This window comes from Aythya ferina (genome assembly GCF_964211825.1).
Source record: "Aythya ferina genome assembly, chromosome: 3".
NCBI classification, from domain to species: Eukaryota; Metazoa; Chordata; class Aves; order Anseriformes; family Anatidae; genus Aythya; species Aythya ferina.
In genome coordinates this window covers 34040519-34063984 of record NC_140298.1, presented here as the reverse complement: position 1 = coordinate 34063984, position 23466 = coordinate 34040519, and the positions used below count along the sequence as shown (strand labels likewise).

At 44.4% G+C, this 23466-nt stretch overlaps 1 protein-coding gene across 1 annotated transcript in view; it reads left to right on the top strand.

The window, feature by feature from the left end:
* LOC311434725 (uncharacterized protein) overlaps window positions 1-15874 on the top strand; it is a 59962-nt gene extending 44088 nt beyond the window's left edge. Inside the window, exon 5 of the mRNA XM_084515051.1 lies at window positions 14994-15874. Coding sequence (XP_084371177.1) covers window positions 14994-15045 — 52 coding nt within the window. The 3' untranslated portion in view covers window positions 15046-15874. The remainder of the gene's footprint in view (window positions 1-14993) is intronic.
* The last annotated feature ends 7592 nt before the right edge of the window (window positions 15875-23466 follow it).

Sequence of the window (23466 nt, the reverse complement as noted above, 5' to 3'; positions counted from 1 at the left end):
CCTACTTAACTTGTGCAGTATTTCTGAGGAACTTTTTAGAGCCTATGAAGTGATGCCGTTTTGTGTGGCATTTCAGCTGGGTCTGTAGTGCTTATGTAGAACAGCTCAAACACTTTCTAGTCTTTTATTTCTAATTCATATTGTCTCTCTGCTATTATTTGTGCACATATTGAGTGTACATGAATACATCTATGGTGGTGTCCTGGAGTATTTCATTGCGTTACCCACATTGCATCCTTGTACCACCTGCAGTGCAACATCCTCTCTGTAGCCCCACCTGTTTAACATACCTACTCCCTGCTCTATGTCCTTTTTTTCTCCTTCTCCTTCACAGAATCACAGAATTTCTAGGTTGGAAGAGACCTCAAGATCATCGAGTCCAACCTCTGACCTAACGCTAACAGTCCCCACTAAACCTTGCAGCCTTTCTCTTTCTTGATGCAGCCTCCATCCTTCTCCACTTTCCTTCTTTGTGCTCGTGGCTAGGACAGAGGCCAAGAGGGACCCAAGGGACCCATGTGCATATGTGTGGTGGGTGAGAGAAGGCAGAGGAGCACCCACCTCCATGAGCCAGCAGAGATCCATGCTGTGATCCAGGGAGGTGAGGTGTGCAGGGGAGATGTTGCCCTGCTGTTATCTTTGGTGTTTTCAGCACTGCTGTTTGATTACATTGGCCAGTCATCTGTTTGTCTAAGGTCTTCCTGAATGTCATCATAATTGTCCCTGGTACTGACCCATCTAAAAAAAAAATGTGTCTGGTGCCATTTTTGTTATTTCAGTTCAATCCCTTTTTAGACCATTCATAAACACATGCAAATTGAGCAGTGTGGGATCCTGGGTGGAGCCTTCAGGCATACAATGTTTGCCAAGGTGAAAATTGGGCCATCCGATAAGTCACTTAGCTTTTTCCTCTTCTCTAGAATTTCATCCAAAATATATTTTACCCCTTTCCCAAAGATGTCTTAATTCCTATAGTTTCTCTTTGTGTCACATTTGCTCAAAAGCATTTTATCAGTCTGAACAAGTCATGGCTTTCCCTTAACATGGCCAGCAAATTCTGAGAGATTAGTGAGGCAGTTTTGCTTTCTGTGAGCATCATGCTAAACACTATTTTTTCCTGTCCTTAATGTTATTTTCAAAGAAGAATGGCTAATATATTCTGACCAGAGGTAGCTTTGCAGACTCCAAAAACCTGTTTCTATTACAGTGCTGATCACGCCATCCCTCAGCACTACCAGGCTTTTAAATGAGTTCAGTAGTAATTGAAAGAACATGAGAAAGGGCAGATTTCAGGAGCTTAAGGCTTGATTTTCCAAACAGATCAGTACTCATACCTGGGACTAGAGTTTCACAGACCTGTTTGGAAATCTGACCCAGGGCTGTGCGGTGACACCTCTTAACAAGCTGGTGAGTCTTCATGGCACAGTGTGGCTCTGCGCAGATAACAGCTCAGCTCCTGGAGATCTGATAGATCTTTCAGTACCCAGTAAATTAGCCTTTCTGTAGGGCAAGGCAGCTTCACAGCTATTCTTCTGCTTCCAGCCTGAGAATTAGCTGCAGTAGAATTATCTTGATGACCTTTGCCCCATGCATGGAGAAGACAAGTTTATGCTTTGTATCTACCACTGCCATGTAGATGCTCACATAAAATGATTTGGGTGTGTATAGATAGGCTCACCCTTGTCCCAGATAAAGAGGAACCTTTTTCCTCAACTGTTTCTGCATGGAGTAAACCCCAAAATTGATGGTGGCTGTCTCCGCTGTCAGCCAAGGGAGACTGAGGAGGTGCTGGATGTCATTGCCCCAGGCACTCATCAAAATTCCCCTCTGACCCTCAGGGCTTCTGTCAGGCATCTTCAGGCATGTGAGACCTTTAATATCAGACCGTTAATTCTGCTTCTCCCAGCGGAGGGTGGTTTGTCTGATGGGACTCGTGTTTCATTGCAGCTGGTTCTTCAGGCTGTTGTGACTAGGAATGCAGACCTGTGGATGCCTGGTGTCCTGCTAGTGCCTAACTCTATCGACTTGTTTTCTAGCCCAGCACTAACCACAAGTTTAGCTGTGAAGCAGCTCAGCCTCTGCAGGCAGCTTGGGAACAAGGTAGACTCAGAAAAGAAGTGGATGCTCCATCTGATGTCCTAGCCTACTCAATGGAGAGAGTTCCTGCAGCAGAAAACAGAGCAAAACAAAACAGAACAAAATCTAAACCAAGAATAAAACAAAACAAAACAAAACCAAAACCTGAGAAATGATTCTTCATCTAATCCCAACTATCTTGTCCTGCTGCTAAGAGGAACCATGTGGCTGTTACAGAGACGTGCAGGAGAGCGGTGTTATTAGGGGGATCAGGTATTTGTTCAGGAGGCTGTGGGACACAGCTATTCCTTGGGCACTGTAGATGTATTTACAGTATTAAAAGGTCAAACAATCTTTCTATTTCCCTGTTTGCTTCAGAGAGTTTTGTTGAACATTCTCATTATTCGTTGTGGTATTTCTTTGGTTTAAGAGGATTTCTCTGCACAACCATAGTTATTAGAATGCGGTGTGTGTGCAGAGAATGTGTTATTACTATAACAAGCTTCTCCTCATAGTAGATATTTATTCTGAGTGCAAGGCTTTTAGTTCACTTGTGCGTGTGGCAGCATAGACAAGATGGGGCAGGTAATTTGGAAAAAAAAAAAATGGAGTAGGAAAAAGACTCAAAATTAGTAGTTCAGAGTGGTGACTTCTGCTCCTGTCTTTGTTATGGGCTCTGTGCCAGCTCTTACCTTTCCTTCCACAAAAAGGTCAGGAAAGTGAGAAACCCTATACAACAATCTGGAGACTCTTAGGATGGGAGCAAATTTTAGTCCTCATGCAATTTTCCCCTAATTGCAGACAGGGCTTTTGGCCCTATTAACTTTTAGGTGAATTACAGAAAACCTCCAAATCTGTAGGCAGCTATTGGGACACCTTGTTGATCCTCCTCCAGGATACACTTTTTGTTCCTTGTCCATGACACCCATGAAAAGAGATTGCTGGAGACATCGACAGATAAACACAGCACATAAATGCAAGAGGAGGTAAAGGCAACAAAAGGAGGTAAAGGACTTTCAGTAGGCTCAGGAAAAGCAGGAGCTCTGGCATTATCAGGCAGCAATAATTAAAGATACTGTAATGAAGCCAAGGAGTCAAAAGCATTGTGTCATGATTTCCACTCTGTATTTTAAAAGCTACAGCATATGGGCCTGGATAAGGATGATTACTTCCAAGAAGAGGTAACCAAAGAGTTCGTTAAACATAATCTGTTAGGATAACATATACCTAAGAGTCTTAAGAGAATTGGCTGAGGAAACGCTGGGTTTTAATGAACCTGGGAGTGCTGGCAGTATTACAGAGGACTGCAAAGGTCTTAGGTTTTGCCAGTACTTCAGACGAGTTTGAGGAGTGTTTAAGATAATTATATGCTAAGCAACCTGATGTCAATACCTGTCAAAATAATGCACAGGAAAATGACACTCAGTTGCTAGCTAGAAATATAATTAACACCAGGTAACATAAGAAGGTAGGGCCTGCTAAACAGAATGGCTTTCATTTTTGTGTTTACAAATTTAGTTGTCAACTGTGACTGCAGAGAGATAATATGCTGCTGCAATGTGTTCAACATAGCCCAACACAACATTTTGACTTGAGTCAAAAGAGGCAGAGCACGCTGACTGATGGGAGAGAGGTTTATATAAAATAGTCTGTGTCTGGTGTTATTTCAATTTCTCTACCAGTGATCTGGAAATAAATATAAAATTGCTGCAGATAAAATCTGAGGATGACACACAAACTGATGTAGTAGCCAATAAAGATGGGGACAGTGGTTGCACAGCGTGATAGGATGGTGCAGTGCACAGTGCCCATTTCAATGAAATGTTTTTTAATGTTGCCAAATGCCAGGTCATTCACCTGGGCTCCAGGAACAAGGAGTCGTTCTGGTCTGGTCGACTCTTATTCATGGCAGCCATAACATAGTTTATTTACTTATTTATTTATCTCCCTTGAAATTTCTGTTACATGAGGGTAATGCATTTGGATCTTATCACTGATGGTGTTGCCAATGGTCTTTGCCAGCACAGGCTGTTTTCACTGGTTGCATATGTCAGTGTTAGTCTCTTACAGGTGAGGGTGACAGTGTCATTCAAGTGACGAGTGAATCAGACTTGGTGGGGGTGTAGGTGACTGTTGAGACCTATTGTACTCTCAGCATGTGTCACTCTGCTAGTGATGATATCCTCTTCCTTATGTGCTTTTTCTGCCCAGGGGCAAGCTGATCTAAGTGGCTTATATCTTCCTCGAGCTTGGTGCTTGTGACTGAAGATTCATGTGTTGGCTGATAAATTACACGTAGTCATATGTGCATGTAAAGTTTCTTCAAGTACTTTCTTGGACAACTGCCCTTCCCAGTTCATTATTTGGGCATTCTTGTACCATCTGTCCAAACCATGAGCCCAGCTTACTGCAGCTGGGCCTTCATTAATAGACTCTCAGGAGTCGATCTTCATGCTGTGAGGTTTGAAGGGTGATTAGCATTTCATACTGTCTTGGTCAGAGTAGGGAGAGAAAGTCATAGGAGCAGAATTTCTCCAGCTGGTGCTTGCTCTGCAGCATCAAAGACATATTTCTATAGAACAACATAAAGACGATAGAAGGGGAATCTGCTTCCTGTTAAATATTAAGGAATATGTTGATTTCACCCAGGAACTCCAGTGAAGTCAAAAAAATTGTTAAGGGAGAATTTGTGCATTTGAAGGTTGGATCCATTGGTAGATGCTAAATTTTAGAAGTTTTTTGTTTGTTTGTTTGTTAAAATCAAACATCACTTGTACAGACAAAACCTTGTACAGATAAAATCCTACTAAATTCTTTTAGACACAGATTTTTAGGACATTGTTTTCACATCTCTTTTCATGGATGACTATACCAGGTAAATGTCACTGAGGCTGCTGGGCTCAAATCCTGGCTTGCAGGGTGGGGAAGATTTCCTCCATCACTACAAGGTTCTTGCCAGCACGATCATGGTCTTGAACACATTGACAAAGCTCCTGCCACTGAACTTGTGAGAACTGATGAGATCACAGCCTGGGAAAGCAGTTAGCTTTATTAAAATAAGGACTTGAGAATCAAACCAATTTCTCAAATTTGGTTCTCTTGTCATTAACCCTGACAGATCAATGGGTTTAAATTTCTTTCTAATGTATAAATGCTGCACAGGCTTTGATAAAACAACCAAATGTATCCGTGAACTATTATCTGTTTCCTTCCAGGAGACTGCTTCACGATACATACTGTGATATAAATATCACAGTGGTTGTTAAATTTTGTTATTCCCTTGTGATGGTCTCATATTGAAAGGAATGAGAGACTGTTAATTGTACTAATTATGCATCTTTCAGAACTTATTTGGTAGATTATGTACTGCTTCCTACTTCTGAGTAATCAGTGGTATCAATGTACCCATATCTGGATTTTTTTAACTGTCTGAACCAGCAGCCTGAGGATTGTGATGATTCTTCCATTGCATGATAGGCTTTTTAAGAGTGGAGGAGGGAATTTGTATTTCCTCCTGTGTTTCTGTAGAAAGCAGTGACTCAGGACTCTGTGGCAGAGATCATGTCTAAGCCTGGCTGTCCTCTTGCAACACCAGAAGTGAAAGCAGTGGTGTAAAATTAATTTATGTGCTAGTGACAAAGGAGTTAAGGTCTCTCTCTTTAAAAGTCCTCTGTCTGCTGCTGTTGTGCCAGATCTTTTCACAGGAGAACTGATGAGTATGAAAAGAACCAGGATGGAAACATGAACCTCCTTCATGTGGTGATGTGGTGAAAAAATAAATCCCACTGGAGACCTGGACCTGAACTGCCATCCCAAGGTTAGGGGGGCTCCGCTCTGCTGCTGTCTTCACCAGCCTGTAGGCAGGCAGCAGCTACAAATGTCATGAAGCAAGAAGGACCTTGCAGGACACAAGTCTTCCCAGGCTCTCTCTTCTCCTTCCAGTTGTTTGTAGCTGATTTGTAGCTGTTTCCTACCTGATTGTCAGTTACCTGATCATCAGCTGAACATGTTGTGGATGGATGTGGGGTAAAACTGCTGGAGCTGCTGCTTGCTGCTCTTGGACTTGGCCAGTCCAAACCTGCCACCCACAGCAAACATCAGTGGAGCAGGAGACACCGGGTCATTTCTTCTTGAAGGGGTTATTATGTAGTCTGGGTCTTGTGCCGGCATCTGTGTCTTAGGCAAGGGTATGTAGTAGTGAGCAGGAAAGTGCACGTGGGGCATGTGAGGTTAGGGTGACCAGCATGTGGGGAGTAATTTTCATACTTGCTGTGGCTCCTTCTGTGACCCTGGTTAGGGGCTGGGATTGTCTGTGACCTTCCTGCACTGTGTCAGCACCTGATACCCAGGCTGAGCACACAGTGCCTCAGCACCCTGAGGGACTACATTGCCTCTCTACGTTGGTGAAATCTCAACAATCTCCAGAGAAGGTATTGCCCATGCTGCATTATCTATGAAAAATTCTTGCCCCCAAACCTTATTTGTGGCTCCATTAACCTAAATAACTCATCTGAATTCTCCATTTGCCTTTTAAATAAAAAATAAGTGATTGTTGAGGACTTGCATCCCTATCATTTCATGTTGCTTTCCTCATTATGAGAGGAACATAAGGGTCCCTGATCATTATTTCTGACTCTGTCATTAGCAAAGGTCTGGAAAGCATGTTTTCACTCCATTAGCCTTCAGAAATAAAAAGAATGATTGCGTAAATCAAGAATAATTATTTCAACCAGCTTTCCTCAATGTTTTGCTGTAGAACAGGCTTGGGCCTAAACAAGAGATGACAAATTAATTTCTATTATTAGTGTTTTCTAGAAAAACACCATGTTCAGGACACATTTAGCAATACAAATGGTTTTATTTGTGTTTTATGTGCTTCTCTAGTCACTTATGACAAACATTAACACACTTAGAGTTTTCCTCATGAAGTCTGCCAAGGCTCCTGTGATTCACACCTGGAGCAGTGTGTAAGACAGATTTCCAGACCTGTCACAGTCCTTTTGTTTCTCAGAGGTGTGTGGATGCTTATGTTAACCAGGACCACCTCCTCTAATGATACCCCTCTGTAATGATGTTGAAGTTCACTCTTACTGCATGATGGCATGTGAGCCAGATGGTATGGACAGAGTCCTTTGCATTCTCAGAGTAACTTCTTCCATGTGAGGAAAGGATTGAATGAGGCAACTTTTCTTCCTGTTTTTCCCATTAGAAAACAAAAATGCAGTCATTTTTCTTCCGGAAACTAGATTAATACTTGCTAGATCTCTGATGAGACCTGGAAAATCACCAAAAAATGGAGTTCACACACCGTGGCTTCTTTCACGGTGTCTTCAAATGAGACAGCAAACATTAGTGTATAGGAATGGGAAGTGAGTCAGGGCCAGTGAGATGGAGTCTGACTGTCCCACCACAGTGGAGACAAGCTGCTTCATATCACCTTGAATTAGCTCTTCCATCTGCAAAAGGAAGGTTATAGAGACTAGGATGATATGAGAAATAATTCTGGGATTTTAGCAGTCTCGGACAGAAAGTACTATAGAAAAAGTATTATTTCTTATTCTGACTGAAGATGCCCTTTGATTGCAGGAGATAGTGAAGGTAATTACCATGCAGCTGAGTGCTTGGAGTGAGACTGGGTTGAAGAAAACTTTAGTCCCCTTTTTCAACTGAAATAGCCTTTAAAAACCCTGCTTTAAAATGAGTAATGAGCCAGGTAGCATGAAGGAGAGTGTCTCCTGTTAGATTGGTGCAACTTATTTCAGAGAGAAGGGTTCAGCTGGAGATTTTGGTTGAAGTAGGAAAGATCACATTTTCCTTGACAGTAAAAAGTTGAGTTGAAATTTTTGTTTGTTGGCTTTTTTTTTGTTGTTGTTATTTTTATCTGGTCTGTGTTTGCTGAATGAGATGTGGATTACAGCCTGACAACACAGGTGTTCTTCTGTAGAGGTAAGACATTCAGTAAGAGACAGAGGTGATGAGCACAGAAAATAAAAGGTGATACTGTGAATCATGATGTTGTGCCAGAATTTTATGTTAATTGCATGACTTGTTTTCCTCACCTCCGAGTGTGCTAGTTCTTAGGAGAGGAAAGAGTTCAAAAGCTTGACTCCATCAAACTCACAGAAAGCCTGCAGTCATTCACACTTGACTATTAACACAGACCATAAGCTGAAAGGCAGAGGGAGATGTCCTCTACCTGACAGTGCTGTAAAACAATAAACATGCTCCCTACCTCTCAGGACAATCTTCACGAAAAGCAGGCGAGAGCATCTAAGATAGAAGAGACCTCTGACCAGCAGGGTCAAAAGGACAGCATCAATCCTGAGACAAAGGGATTCATCTTAGCCTTGAGACTGACCTTTTCTTTAAAGGATCTGAGCCAAGGCATGTGGAGAAAAAGTATCGATACGTGTTGCATTAGCTCTTAAAAGCAGGCACCAGAGAGGTTGACTTGACTATCACTTTTGCTGGAAGATTCATGATAGAGGCAAAGGTGTAGCCAAAATAGCTCAGAGCTATGCTTAGGGAGCTGCGAGATTTGGACCTAACCTGCAAACCTATATAAGACAGGGACTCATCCCACTCCAAATCCATATCAGTGACAGATCGGCTGAGCAGGTATTTTAGAAGTGTTTGGATGATAAGAGTCCAGAGTGCATGGCAAGTATCAAGGCCAGAATTATCACAAAACAAAGCAGACTGGAAGTAAAGGTGGAAGAAGAAATAAGAAACATTTTGTTAAGGGCTTCTAGAAGGTCATACTGAACTATTTAATAGTCTCTTCTGGCCTCGGATTCCACGTTTGTGCAGGATAGAGAGGGCTTCTCCACCCTCTGGTTTGCTCTGCTCAAGTGAAACATTTTAAGGTAAATTTGGAGATGATACTTTGTTATTGCAGTCCTTCAGTAAGGCCTAGGACCATGAGGAGCTCCTTTGCGTTGTGACACAGACCCTCACATCCACATCTTCAGGTTGCAGGTCACTTCCACATGAGCTTCCTCTGCTGGGAGATTCACATCCTGGGTTGCTGAAGCAGCCTTGCTGAAATGTGGCAGCAATGTAATTAATAAATGCACTAATGGACTCTTCATTGCATTATTAGGACATTTTGAAATTTACTCTGGGAAACCTTTCAACTCCATTAAATCCACCTTTGTCACAAGATAAAGTGCTCTTCATAATAAGCTCATTAACATTCAGACTGCAGTTCAACCCCAGCCATTAACAGCTGGCAGGCAGGAGTTTCCAAAAAGACCCTAAAAAAGTGTTTTCCTCGACCAGGGGCTGGCTTCCTAAACGTGTCTGTTAGTCCTGCGTTGGATGTTTTGCGACAGGGAGCCTTTCTGCTAACTTCTCTATGCCATTTAATTGTACTGCCAAGACCAGCTGTAATCAGTCATGGATCTGGAAAAATGTGCCAGGAGTTCCCACCCTGCTGCCGGGGTGTTTATTTGAATCGAAAGCTGCCATGAGCAGAAGATGCCAGACCCATGCAACAGCCATGGGCATTTTCCTCCTCTCTCCCGCTTGGCTGACTTTCATTTAGAGCCCAAGTGTCAGCTGCTCTGATGAAGTGTACTCGAGCTGGGCGTGATGATTAACTGCGAATGATAACAATGGCATTTCAGTGGTGGCTAATAGGCTTCCAAGCTTAATCTCTCCCGCTCTTACTGAGATAAAGAATAGATAATTCTTCCAGCTACAATGGTTACATAATAAAGTTTGTATTTGCTCCATGCTGATGAGCTATGAAGCCTGCTTTCACCCAGCGGCGCTTCAGAGGCCACAGAGCTGGGGTGTTGCCAGCTCAGGATTTTGCTGGATCTCTGATGTCTTGCAGGTCTGTCTCCTGGAGCCGGGTGATTACAAGGAATTAATGCCTTTGTTCTTTTCTTCTGTCTAAAAAAGCAAACCTCCAGCCAACTACTCATAGGGAAATAGGGACTGAGGTGAATTGAAATAATCTCTAAGTAGTCTATTTGAGCGTGGAACTTTTGGACAAAACTCACGACTTCGGGGCACTGTTTATTGATTTGAATACTGAGGACTGTCAGTTCTGGATCTGGCACATCCACAGCAAGGGACGGAGCTATAAAATCATCAACTGGCTATGAAGCTCATCAGAGGGACTGAAGACTGGGCTGTGAGGATGACTTTCTAAGCACTGAGAGCAGCTTCTCTGGATGGGATGAAAGCCTGTCAGGGAGTGGTGTAAATGAGAAGCTTGACCTGAAGATCTGAGGCTTCAAACTGTCACATTTTAGCAGCCCAGATGCTGGGACATCAGGACTTACCAGTCCACCCAAGAACAGATTCAGTGTGTAGCTGAGCATCAGTGACTCTTGCAGTAGTCTTCAGTGGAAAAGATCCATGCAAATGCAACAAAGCAGGGTGGCTTCAAGAGGGAGAATCTCCTTGTAAATGAAGCCTGTTGGTTCAGGGCTCAGACCTGCCCATTGTAGCATGGCACAGAGCAGCAGCCTGTGAGGAAGGCACTGCATCACTGGAATCAATGAGCAGCCCACAGTCGCCTATTTCAGGAGTCAGCTTTGCTTCTTGAATTCTAACAAAAACAAAACCAATCCTTTTTTTTTTTTTTAACCTCAGCTCAAGTCTTGCCTTTTTGCTCCCAAGCTGCCTGGCAGGAGGTCAGACTTTTCAGAGATGTTTCTTACAACCCTTTTGACCAGCCCTAAATACAAGGTCTAGAACACGGTCAGTACAATGCTGGTGGTACACTCAGTGAAAAAGCTCCAGTTTTGAGGACAGGCAGGATGGCAAAGCAGAATATACATCCCACTGCTAGAGTGTAATGTGATTTAGTGGACAAACAGCAATACATTATAGTAAGGTTTTACAGCTACTAAATGTGTTAGTTCTTAAACAAACATCCAATGGGATTATAAGCCTTGCTTCTTTTGAAACATGGAGCTTCAGAGGAGAGCTATTTTCTCACAGCATCTAGCATTGTGTCTTCAGGCTGTGGGATATTATTTAAAAAATGTCAAAGCAGAGTTCATCCTTGATGTATTAAGCCTTATTCAGTTTCGATTTTTGCATTTTCTCCTGCACAGAATTCCCGTTTCTTTCCATTCTGCCCCCGGTATCCCAGCTGTTCAGAGTTCCTTGGCTCCAGCTTTAAGAAATGAAGCCAAGAAGCAGATTTCAGTGTAACTAAGAGAATTTGCAATTAGCTCCACCTTTCTCAGAGAAAATATTATGTCTGTGTCTTGAAGTACACTTTGTTGTAGCAGCATGGCACAGTTCCTGTAGTCATGCCTTATTGGTTTGTTGAGCTGGTACCTTTATACCAACAGTATCCCTACAGGTCTCCTATGGAGGAAACAAAAGATGCTCATTATATTCACAGCTGGACCATCCTGAACCTCTCTTTGATAATCAAAGCAGTTCAATTATTCTTTTTATTCTTCATTTTTGTCACTTCTGCGTTGCTGGTTTTATCTGGGGAACAAGACGATCACCAAAATACAGATCAGGGTTGGGATTAACTCAAGGTCTATTTCTAGCAAAATACTGAACCATTTTACCAGGCTTTGGCATATTTTTGGTATTCCTTTGGAGAAAGATTCTTGTTTAGTTTCTTACTTTGCCAGCGTCATACCCTGAGTGACCTTAACTCACCAAGACAGCAGGAAAACACTGCAGAAAATAGGATCATATCCTGCTGGGTTAACAATTCACATAATACACTGGAGGGTTTGGTAAGCAAAAGAAATTGTCTCGAGGGAAAAGGCATTCCCACAGGGCCAGGAGAAGGGGAGAGAGAAAGAAACAGAAAGAGGGCAAGGCAAAAAGTCCCTTCCTTTTGGCAGAAACAACTGCCTTGTCTCAGCTGTCCCTGAACCAAACCCTGACCATGCCTATAGTGGGGCAAGTTCAGTAGCCCCTTCTAAATAAATGGTTCATTTTTTTTAAGTGGAAAAGCTATTTTAATTATTTCTGACATACTAGTAGAGGTAAATGGCAGTCCTCCCTGAAAACATCCCCTTCTTCTCTACTCCTTCATCCTCCTTCCTTTTGCACACTCATAGGCTGTTCCTTTTCACAGGTGGCATCTTAGAGAGGCTCTGAGCTCCGAGTTTAGAGCCAGCTTTCCATATACAACTGGAAAGACTTTTCTTCATTCTAATTGACCTGCAATTCTTTTTGGTATAAACGAAGAGGCGAAAAAATCCTTCTACTACAATAAAACTCCACTTCCAGCTCTCTGTCCTCCAAGGTTTAAATTTATCATGTGTACTTTTCTCCTGCTCAGGCTTTTCCTCAACACTTCAAGTTGTCTGTTACTGTGTATAAAAATGATCTGTGTTGACACAGGACTGAGTGGGCACTTTGTATTATCAGCTCCAGCATTTGCCCATGTCCTTTATTTCAAACAACCAAAGCGTATTTCACAGCGAGACGGTTTCTTGAAAGGTTTTCCACCGACAATTTGTCTGAAAAGAGATGCTGCTAGGGAAAGCAGAAAAGCTGGGTTTCTCCAATCCGCTTGGTGGACTTTTTGAGGAAATTGCTCAGGGCTTCGAGGCTGCTGCCATGGACCTAGGTGCGTGTTATGCTCGCAGGGCCGCTGGTCTCATTGTTTAATGGGATGGGAGCACCCTGCAGCCTGCCCGTGCCTACCAGCATCACTGGTCCTTGCCAGCTCACTTGGGTGCACAGAAAGCGTGGGTGTGCTTGCTGTGCGCTGCTCTCTCTTCCTTGGCAGCCGGCTCTTTCCACTGCCGCTGGTTGAGCTGTTTTTAATTATCCTCTTTGGACTTCTGTGCACAATAATCTGCAGTTAATTACAAACAATCAGACAAATTGGTGTTCTAGGGAAGGAGAGAAGGGTGACAGAGAAGTGAGGACTGAAGCTGGAGCCGACTCCAATGAGAGACCCGGCTGGTGGTGGGTGCTGTTTGGACTGGGGGGGCTCAATGGAAGAAGGACTACAGAAAAAGCCAAAGCATTTCTTCTTTCTTCCATCCCTGAAGCGCACTCTGCAATTTGTTTCTGCAGCACCACCTCCACTGTGAGATAATACAGCTTGGTTTTGCAAGCATGATTGTTAGATCCCACTAGTCTGTTGGGAAAACAACCCGCTGGAGAATGGCAAATTAAGAGGCTAAAAAAAGTACTGGCGATGCTGCTGCTTTTCCCTGGGCTGCCCAGATGTTGCCAGCTGTCTCAGAGGAGGTCTATCAGGGCTGTCAGGCTGGAGGTGAGCTCTGGAGAGGTGGAGGCTTCACAGAGGGACCCCAAGCGCTTGGCACAAGCCTGGCAGCAAGGTCTTCCCAGGAGCACCAGACCCACGAAGGAGATAACTCCAGAGCTTAGGGCTGGTGTTTTACATCCTGCACACACAGGCTGGCACCTTTTAAATTGCGAGCTTGTTTACTTGTTTACAATTTAATGCTAGCATTGGCGATGACAGGGAATTAAGGGGATGCGCCTGTGGATTTCTTCTCATTTTCTGGTTGCTATAATCTTGGGTGGGGTCAGTAATTTTTCCATTAACGAGAGCGCGCTTTTAAAACCGATTGTGGGTTGCGAAGGATGCTCGCTCGGTCCCCCGAGGGCAGGAGGGATGTGTTGCCGCTGTCCCTGGGCACCGCCACGACCCCGGTGCGCGCAGCGGGCGCACGGCGCTGGGAGCGGAGCCGCAGCCGCTGCAGCGGGAGCCGAGGCTCCGAGCCGGGCCGGCAGGGGGCAGCGCTGCCCCGGGCAGCCGAGCCGGGCCGAGCCGGGCCGAGCCGTGCCCCGGGACTCGTCCCGGAGCTCCCCTAGGAGGTGATTTTTCCGTGGCTGCGCTCCAGGCGCCCTAAACCGTGCCGCCGCTCCTGCCACGTGCCCCTGTGGTGTTTTCCTCGGGGGATCTAAAATATTAATTAAAGAAAAAAAAAAAAAAAAGCCCTTTTACAATGCACCACTATATTAAACTTATAACGCTGTAAATCGGCACTGTAAAACCGTAACTCAAGGGCTGGGTGTTAGACAAACCTGACGCACTGCTGGGGGAATGGCAAAGATCTTAACAAATTGCATCATATACAAGTTTCTGCAATGAACATAAACATTACCGTTTTGTACCCCTATTAGTTGGCTTTTACGGTACTTTCAGGGACAAAAAAATAAAAATGGCAAGGAATACAAACAAGCAAATCAATTCAGAAAAATAAAAGTTGACGTGAGCTTGCATCCAAAGAGTGAGTGACGGTTCAGGCTTTCTTGTTTGTTTGATTATTCGAAATGGTTTGAGAAAGCTGGGTTAATTTAAAAGTATTTTCCCTTCACTTTCTTATTTTCCTTTGCTTCCTGCATGTAGGTCAGGATGGGCACTGCTATATAAAGAAACATGGTAAAATTGGTTATTCTTTACATTATTTTCAGTCTGTTCTTCAGATTTCTACCTCTCAAATGAAAATTATATTTTGATCCTGGTGCTTTTTATGGTTCACAGATGATCTCAAGGGGCTTATGTTCCCACCACACTGCCCGGAACAAACACTCGTCTGGTTTGCCCATTTTATTTTGACCTTCAAAGCACTGCCTTGCCCGTCTCCTCCTCACTAGAAGAACCCTGGCAAGAACCTTTGCAACCATAAATAGTCGTGTCATTATAAAGCAATAACACGGGCTGTAGCTCTCCCTCTCTGTGAGAGGTGGGCAAGGGTATGCAGCTTGTTAGTCTCCTTTTCTGTGTGTGGGAGCAGTTCATTTTGAAGTTTCATGCGACATCACAAATCAGGTCCTCTGGCAAAGAGGAGAAGCAAATGCTGAATATTCTGAGGCAAGTAACTACCCATAGTGAAGAAAATCCTTTCATGTGAGCACAGTGTAGGTAATGCAGTATTTATTTACCGCAAAGAAACCGTAAAGAGCACAGCATTGATTTCTTGGTTTTTATTTTTCAGGTTGGTTTCACGGGGCTTGGCCTGTTGGGAGGATTTTCTGAGAAACATCTGAATAGCTGATGGCTGAATAGCTTCAGCGCTGACCCCCTGACCTGAGGGAGGTTTGCTGCTCGCAGTATTCCTGGAATGACACAGGGGCTCCGTCTGGAGTCAGGCCAGGACATTAAATGAAGCTGCTTTTGTGGCACTTCTGCTTCTGACGGCCGGAGGACAGACCTCCTGCAGGGAGATGCTGTATGTCTCTGCAGCGTTTGACTCTGTTGACCATGACCTCATGCTAGCCCTTGTTGAGGAGGGGGGTTGCAGACTGATGGGGAAGGTTTGGAGGGACATACCCAGTTCATAGTGATGCGAACATGCACCCCCACTGCTAACTGTGGTGCTGCCCTACAGGGATGTATGCTTTTCCTTTTTCTGCTGACCCACTTGGGCACAAAGTCATCAGGGTGTGAGAAACACCGATGCAGTCCCAACCGCTTCAAGAGCACAAGCTCACTGTGCCATATCTTCCCCTCAAGTTTTAAGAGGACACATTGTCAAGTTCAAAGTCTGGGACCTTGAAAACCTCAGCAGCCTTGATCAAAGCATCTAAAAAAGTCAACTTATCAACACCACCTGAATTATAAGAGGATCTCTCCACTTCCCACGAGAGCAAAAAGCAAGGTGGGGAAAAGGTGGCTCTCTGATATCCTCCCCCAGATGTTTAAGCACTGGCCAGCATCCATCTGAAGCGTGCAAAAAAATCTTCTCACTTGGGACAGTTAGGATTTTCCTTGCAGAGCTGCCCAGCATCTTCCAATTGCTTTGTACTTTACAAGAGCAGGGGATGTAAGTGCCTCTGAAAAATAGGTCCCTCGTGACTACAGCAAGGTAGAGCAGTGTTTCATTAACTGCTTGAGACTTCAGGGCCTTCATGGGTTTCTACATCACACATGCTGGCCCCAAAGTAATGGCCCAATAGCATGGTTATTGATTCAGTATATAATCTTTGTCTCCCCCCCCATCTTTTTATGCCCCCCTATGTAACTCTTATCTTCAATTACATGTATCTTTAAGCCATACACTTTCTAGAGAGTGTTAAAATTATCAAGTGAATTCAGAATAAGGAGGTGAAAAGAAGCCTTCTGTGACACTAGTAGGGCTGGCAGTACTGAGGGGAGAGACAATCCCCAGTATTCTTTGGTATTGAAGTTAATTGCAGGCATTGAGGGTTTAAAGACCTTGTGTTATTGATGGGGGTGTGTTAGCAACAGGAGGGATTGACTCTAACATTAAACTGGAATTTAGCATGTACAGTAGGCTGTCAAGAGAAAGAAGTAAGAACAAAGGAGACTGTTATTATCTTTTATTATTATCTTTTAATACCCCCCCCATTTTCCTTCTGTATGCTCTTTCTCTCAGCCTTCTCTCTTTCAATAATTACAATAATCAACTTACAATGATAACAGAAATAATCTCCCGCAAGATAGCTAAACAAACCACATGTTATCTGTACTGAACTGTGCTCACTTACTGTAGGTATATCACTTATAGAAAAGCCAATAAAATTTTAATTAGAAAAGCACGTAGGTTGTCAGTTAAGATGCAAAAGGGTGTGCAAATAAATGTAAAGTGGCCCATAAATTGCTTGGTATTTGATAGAACAGGTAGGAGGGCAAACCCACCCCAAACAAAACAAAACCAAGCTAAACCCTTGGGGTTGGAGGAGCTCTATTTATGTTGCTCTATACAGAGCACTAATTGCCAGGGAATTCAAAAGAAGGGGGAGGGGAGAATCCTCCCCTGAGCGACAATCACATCCACCCACCTCCACCAGCGCTGGTAGCAAGTGAGCAGAAGTTAATTAAAGATTTTGCATCTCACAACCGCAGCGCTGGATTGATAGCTCTGGAACCTGAGATAAACTAAAGCTCTCCCACACTGCATCGCTAATACGCCTTCAACCTCACCCAGGAGGCACCACCTCGAGGGATTAGATGTTTGGTTTGCTCGGTGTATTCAGGGCCTGGCCTCTGCTAAGACTGAAGGAGGACGGATGGATGCCAACTGGAAGGTGGGTGCTCGTCTCACAGGAGCAGGTCTGTAGGTAATTACCTAGGCAGGAGTAACAGTGGCTTGAGAAGACTCCAGTATCTCCGTGCAAGTTGTTCTAAACACTCAGAGCATATCACATAAAGGCTAATTGGCACAGAAACCACAAAAGAAAGAATTTCAGCACAAGCGCCGTGAATGTGAAACAGTTCAAAAGCTGACCAAAGCGAAGGCTTTGCTAGAGTCAATTGCATTATGAAGAAAGTCTTCTACACCAGGCAGTGCCCTGAGTTTGCCTTGCTCCCTGTAGTCTTTCTCTCTCATGATTCTGGTGTGAGATCTGCCTCAGTCTGCTTCAACTGTTACTTTGAAGACAGAAGCGCATATCCTTCACCCAGACTTTTCCTCCAAGCTCTGTTGCTGCAGGATATCACTGGTAGGAAATTTCAGCACTGATGGGAAGATCAGCATGGGTCAGTGGTTATGCTTTGCACAGTTCTCCCTCGGTGAGTGAGCAACTGCCTCCTGGGAGTGTATTCTAGTGCAGAGAGATCCCTTTGGATAACAGCACGATAAATGCATTTGTGGTATGAGGACATCCTGAGACAGCATCTGAAATTCCTTTTTCTTGATTGCTTCAGGTGTAATGGGTGGAAATTCCCTGCACAGACTGCCGAAGACTGCACTTTAGTGTGGAGAGAAGCAAGGCCATGAGGTGGAAGGACTGATTTCCTCTGGGAGCACATTGCAGTGGTACACCCGCTGTCATAGGACACTGCATTTTGAAGCTATTATAAATAGATAATGCTTACATATTGCTCTTTACATTTACGGTGACCCACAGGCCATACCTAATTACACAATTGCAGCAGCCTTGCAAGGCAGGGCAGTTAGGATCACCTTCCTTTAGAAACGAAATGGAGGCAATGGTATTAAAATGCATGACCAGGGTTAGAGATGAGGGGTCAGTGAGAAAGCCAAGGTTGAAACATCAGACTTACATATTCCCAATCCTGTGCTTAACATGTGTCTCAGGCAAAGAAATTGATGTTAATGATGTACTAACCCCTTTCATCTGAAGATCTCAAAATGTTTTATGTCCTGATTTGCTTTCCCCATGCAGCTTTATTGTAGGCTTATGGTTGTCCAGAGGGGAAAAGTGCAGGCTTCTCTGTACTGTGTGTGTATCCGTATGGCCTCCAGCTCCCCGCAGGGAGGAGGTGGCAGGGGTTAGTCACTGCTCTCACTGGGGAGGGAGCTGGGCGACTGCGACAAAGGAGCAACGGAGCCATTGGAGCCACTGAGGGAAGGTGGGCTGTAGGAAGGAGGCTGGGTATGGGTTGGGAGCATGGAGCCTGACAGGGACTCGTATGACAGCCTCTGGGCAGGGCTGGAGCTAGGCCATGTGGTATGGGGTCATTAAGATGCAAAGGGTGTCTGGAGACATTGCAGGAGGGTCTGTGCAGGGAGGATACTGCAGGACACAAGGTAGATAGGCCCTCTTCAGGGAGAGCTGGATACAGGAGTTGGATAAGAGGAAAATAAAAGATCATCCTTGTTGTTTTCCTTCAGAAAGAGCACTTTTGCTGTCACAGTTCTGCCCCAGGCTCTGAAGGAGAGGTGGCTGGCTGGGTGGGCTGAGGCCAGCCCTGGGTTCCACAGGGCCAGCACAGGAGCAGCCTGGGGGCAGGTGCCACGAGGCCTGAGAGTCATGCAAGAACTGCCAAATCCAAAGTGTTCTTGACTTTCTTGCCATTGTAAACCACTCACAACAATGTCCCCAAAAGAAAATGCAGAGGTATTCAGAAGTCCAAAGCAATTTCTACCTCAGAAACCAGGGAGGAGCGTGGCACCAACAGGAACCACTGTGAACCCCCAGAAGGTCGTGCCTGAGTCCCAGGGTCTCACCTCATCCCTTCTTTGCCTTGTCTGCCAGCAGTGCAAAGCTCCTGCACCAGGCTGTGCATGTAGCAGGGACAGTTTCCACCACGGATGCTGGTGTGTAGCAGACCTGACTTTATTTTGTTATTATTTTTTTTTTCCTCCTGTTTTGATTATGGAACCGCTCTTTATTCTAGCAAGTCTGAAATTAGATGCAGGTGCAAATTAACTAAGTCACAAGTGCATTGCATTTGGTAATTTTTCTGTCAAGAGTCATGTTGAAAGGTCGCAGAGAATAACAAGTGCAGCCGAGAGCCAACTGGCTGGTCCAGGTGTGCCCTGCCACTGAGCACGCCTCCTCGGCAGCAGTGCAAGGAAGCCAGGTCTGCTTTCACAGCACATGCTGTGAGTTCACTCCCTTCCTGTCAATTTTCTTCCTCTGGTTTTGTCTGCCATTCCTCATGGCTGGCCACAGCTGTCTCCTAGTCCTTACGGCTGTGATTGCAGAGCAGTAGTTGTCATGGTTATGTCACTGCCCTGGAATTTCATGAATGCACTGGAGCAAGAGCATGGATCCTCCTCCTCGTGCCCTGTGATTTTTTCCAGCTGAAGGGAGAAGGGCTGTTAGTTGTCAGTCCACCCAGCTATTACATGTAGATGAGGGAATCCATCTCCATCCGCCAGCAGGCAGCTATCTATGGATCTTCTGCCCCTCCTCAACCCAACTGCTGCCTCTGTGCAACTGGCAAGAGAGCAGTGGCTGCGGGGGCAGCTCCCCAGCAGCCAGGGTAATCCGATCAGTTGAGCTGTCATAATGCACCCATCAGATGCCTTGTCTGTCTTCCCTGTCTCTAGGGAGGTGTGAGCATCTTGTGTGGAGCAGGGTATAAATAGCTCCGGTGAGGTGGGTGGCATAGGACAATAAGGCAGCGGGAGGATGTGTGAAAGCGTTATTCTGCTGTGGCTGCTCACAGCTGTGTAGGGCTCGTTTTGTAGAGGGGCCATTTCTGGCTCCCTGTGACAACTTGCTCATCACTTTAATTCCGACGATTTTGAAATTCAAGCAGTGAGGCTCGGTTCCAACCGCCCTCCTTGCAAACTTTCTGCCTTTATGTGCACTAATTGGCCCAAGAGAGATGGTGAGGTGCCTGAGCCGTGGAGCCGAGCTCCTTCCTCAAAGTCCTCAGATGAAGCTGTGCGTGTATCTGTCAAATCAGCATTGCAGTCTGCTGGCAGGGCAGTGTGTGGATAAAGCTTGTCCTGCTGCTGTCTCACAGATAAGCAGGGGGCTTCATTCATGGAGCAGTTAATCTGGATCGCTTTCACCAGCGCTAAATCCATACTATTTATTTAAAGATTAAATTAATGGTTCTATGCAAATTTGCAAATTAGTTAATGACATAATTGCATCAAATGATAAGTATGGTGCCGCACAAAGCAAGGCAGGGAGACCATTTCAGGCCTGGGTTTCCTCTCACTGTGGCATTCAGACAGCTTGTCACCCAACTGGAGCTGGGGTCTGTGCCTTTGCTGGGGTGGGTGCATGGCTGAGACGGGGATTCATGCCCTCTCCCTCACCTGAGTGCTGCTGCATCGCAGGGATTATTGTTCATAGCCATGTAGAGTGTTTTAGAGATGCCTTCCCAGTTTGGTTTCTTACTTTGAAATAAGGGAAAATTGCCACCAATTGGTCAGTTTTCCTCAAAAATCACATGTTCTGTAACTGCAAATGTAAGTAAGCAGTTGCAGACCTGATTTCAGCATCATTTTCTTGGAAATGTCAAAGGTAAACCCACACTTTTAGACAGCAGTCAGTACAAACTACTTACAGCATTTCATCTTGGACTGAGATATTTCCTTTCTAGCTCATGTAGTCAGTACTGTCTTCCAGGAATTCAGGATGCGACCACCACCCAAACAGCTGCTCTGGGTGCAACTCAAGAGCCACTTCACTCAGAATCCAGTATATGACAGTAGCTGATGCCTGGAGAAGAGTATCAGCAATAAACCATTAGGTGATGATGTTCCTTCGTGCTCTGTCTTCAGCTGTCTGTGCTCTGCAGCTAGAGTACCTCCTGAGCCAGGGGTAGCACTGAGGACCAGTGACAAACTGGTTGTTGTTCACATGTACCATTTGTCTCCTAAAATAGCTCTGATTTTGTTTTCTTCATTTGCCCTTCCTGAAGCCTTCTTCATCCTGGTAGATTTTAGTGGGGTTATGGAGTATTCCCACCTCTTTTTGCTTGGAGTTAAATCTCTCTATAAAACCTTTTAATTGAGGTGTATAGGGGATATAGAAACCTTCAAGGATTAGATGTGAGCAGTGTAGGCAGTAGCGAGGCACCCTTAACACCAGGGGCAACCCTGAACTCCCTGACACAACAAGAAGTCGTGATTCTCTTTTACATTTTGGAAGTGAGAATGGTAGCAGTCCTCTTTCAGGGGTTGTAGGGGCATGGTTCATATACACAGGAGAGCACAATAAGATTGGCAAACAGTCACTGAAGCTGAATGGTCCTTCAAGGTTTCATACAACCCCTCTGGTTAGTGTTCCACTCTCCTGAATGGTATGTTTGGGAAAGTGTCTCACCTCACCCCCACCTTTGCTTGAAAAAATGTTTCCGTATGTGAGGATGATAGGGAGTAGGGACAAGTGACAGAGAGAGACTGGTAAAAGTGTCAAATAAAGAAATAATGGTCATAAACTTATCTTACATGGGGACACTCTAGGCCTGCTAATGCCTCCTAGGCCTGCTACTGCCCCCAAGGCCAATCCTTCTCTCACATTCAGTTTTACTTTGGGATCAGCTTTACCACCTCAACCCCATCCCCTGTCTCCTGTTTATTTATACAGGAACACATCTGAGAAAACTAACCTTATTCTCTACCCAATGTCCCTGTTCCTGTCTTCAAAGCTGCATCGTTTCTAATCTGTTTTCACTTCTGTCCCTGATTCTGCTGTGGCTCCTGGCTAATCACACAAACTGTTTTGTAACCTCGTCAGCTCTGTCCATGCTGGTAATGTTACAGCCCTTACTTACTCGTAGCCACTTCTAATGCCAAAGCCTGTATTTGAGCCCTGGTGTCCAGAACTGAAAGGTTAATCCTCCAAACCCTCCAGCACTCACATCTCTTCTTGAGAAACACCTTTTCTGACCATTCTTCACTGTATTATCACAGTGCTGGGAAGAATGTAGAGAGATGCCCTTTAAGATAAAGACATTAAACCTTAGGTCTAAATTCACTTTACATGACACAGATTTTGTTACTGCTCCAGCAGATTTTCTTATTGATTTCTCTGGAGCATCTCAAGACACCCTCACATCTTTAGGCTTCAAAAAGATATCAGAACAGTGACGAGTGGAAAGTTTCCTTGACCTTTCTGACCATTTCTCTCCTCTGGACGTGCTCTCTCCAGGTAACTAGTCACTAGGACAAACTCATCTGGTTAAAAGGTCACTTAAGTTGTGTACTCCACTTATATGATTCTAAATGATTGTGTTTTGTTTGAGACCATCGTCTGCTGGAGCAGGAGGTTGATGGTTGGGTCACTGGCCCTTGTTGCAAGTCAGCAATCTCAATGGCCTTGTTCCGAAGAACAAGTCTTGAAGCTAAAGTGAACGGATTGTAATCTTGTGATGCATCAATTATACAAACTTTTAAACTACCTCTTATTCTAGGCAGACAAACATTAATATTAACTAGCTATCCATCCCATTTTATCAGAATGGTTTTACAATTTTAATACAGCACAGATTAAATAAAACTGTTCCTTGGATGGAGGCCAATAACAAACTAGTCATGTGAATGCAAGAGTATTAAAAAACGTAAACTGCCTGTCCAAAGATCTATATAGCATAGTATCTTTTCTCTGTCAAGAAACAAAAGTTGGACTTCTGAAGAACATAAAATTGGTGTAAGCAGCTAGTGATACTTCCCTGCCTCTTCTCCAGCCTCCAACCTCCTACGGCTCAACACTTCTAGTGCCAGATGTGGTTTCTATTTATTTGGTGATGTTGGCAAACTGCATCAAACGGTGCTTTCATTTCAAAAAGGACCTTGAAACCATTCATAAGGAACTTCTTGACTCTTTTGAGGACTCTTATGACCCTCATCCCTCAACTGTCCAGAATGTCTTCAGTGGCAGGGAATACGACTTATCCATTAGCAGATACAGGGAAGAGAAGACAATGCAGGGATTTGAACCTGCTGTTCTGGGTGGTCCTGATGTTCAGCTCCTTGACAAATAATTTAAAAAACAGTCCTGGAAATTAGCTATTCATCTTCGCTGTTAAAAGAGTCCTGGTCATTTATGCAATGCAAAGAGATCTGGCAGAATCTTCAGAGGCCACATACAAAATAAAACTAGGATTGACTTTTTCCATTTCCAAAGGTGTTACAGGACAGAAACCAGAGGTCTGGAGGGGATAAAAGCACCAAGTGTATTAAACCTACACTGAAAAGAAAAACTCAGCAAGTGCTCTTCTCAGACATAATCTGCCTTTCTGTTCTCTTGCTTTTGGGAATACAGCGTGAGCATCAAATGGGCTAGAGGAATGAC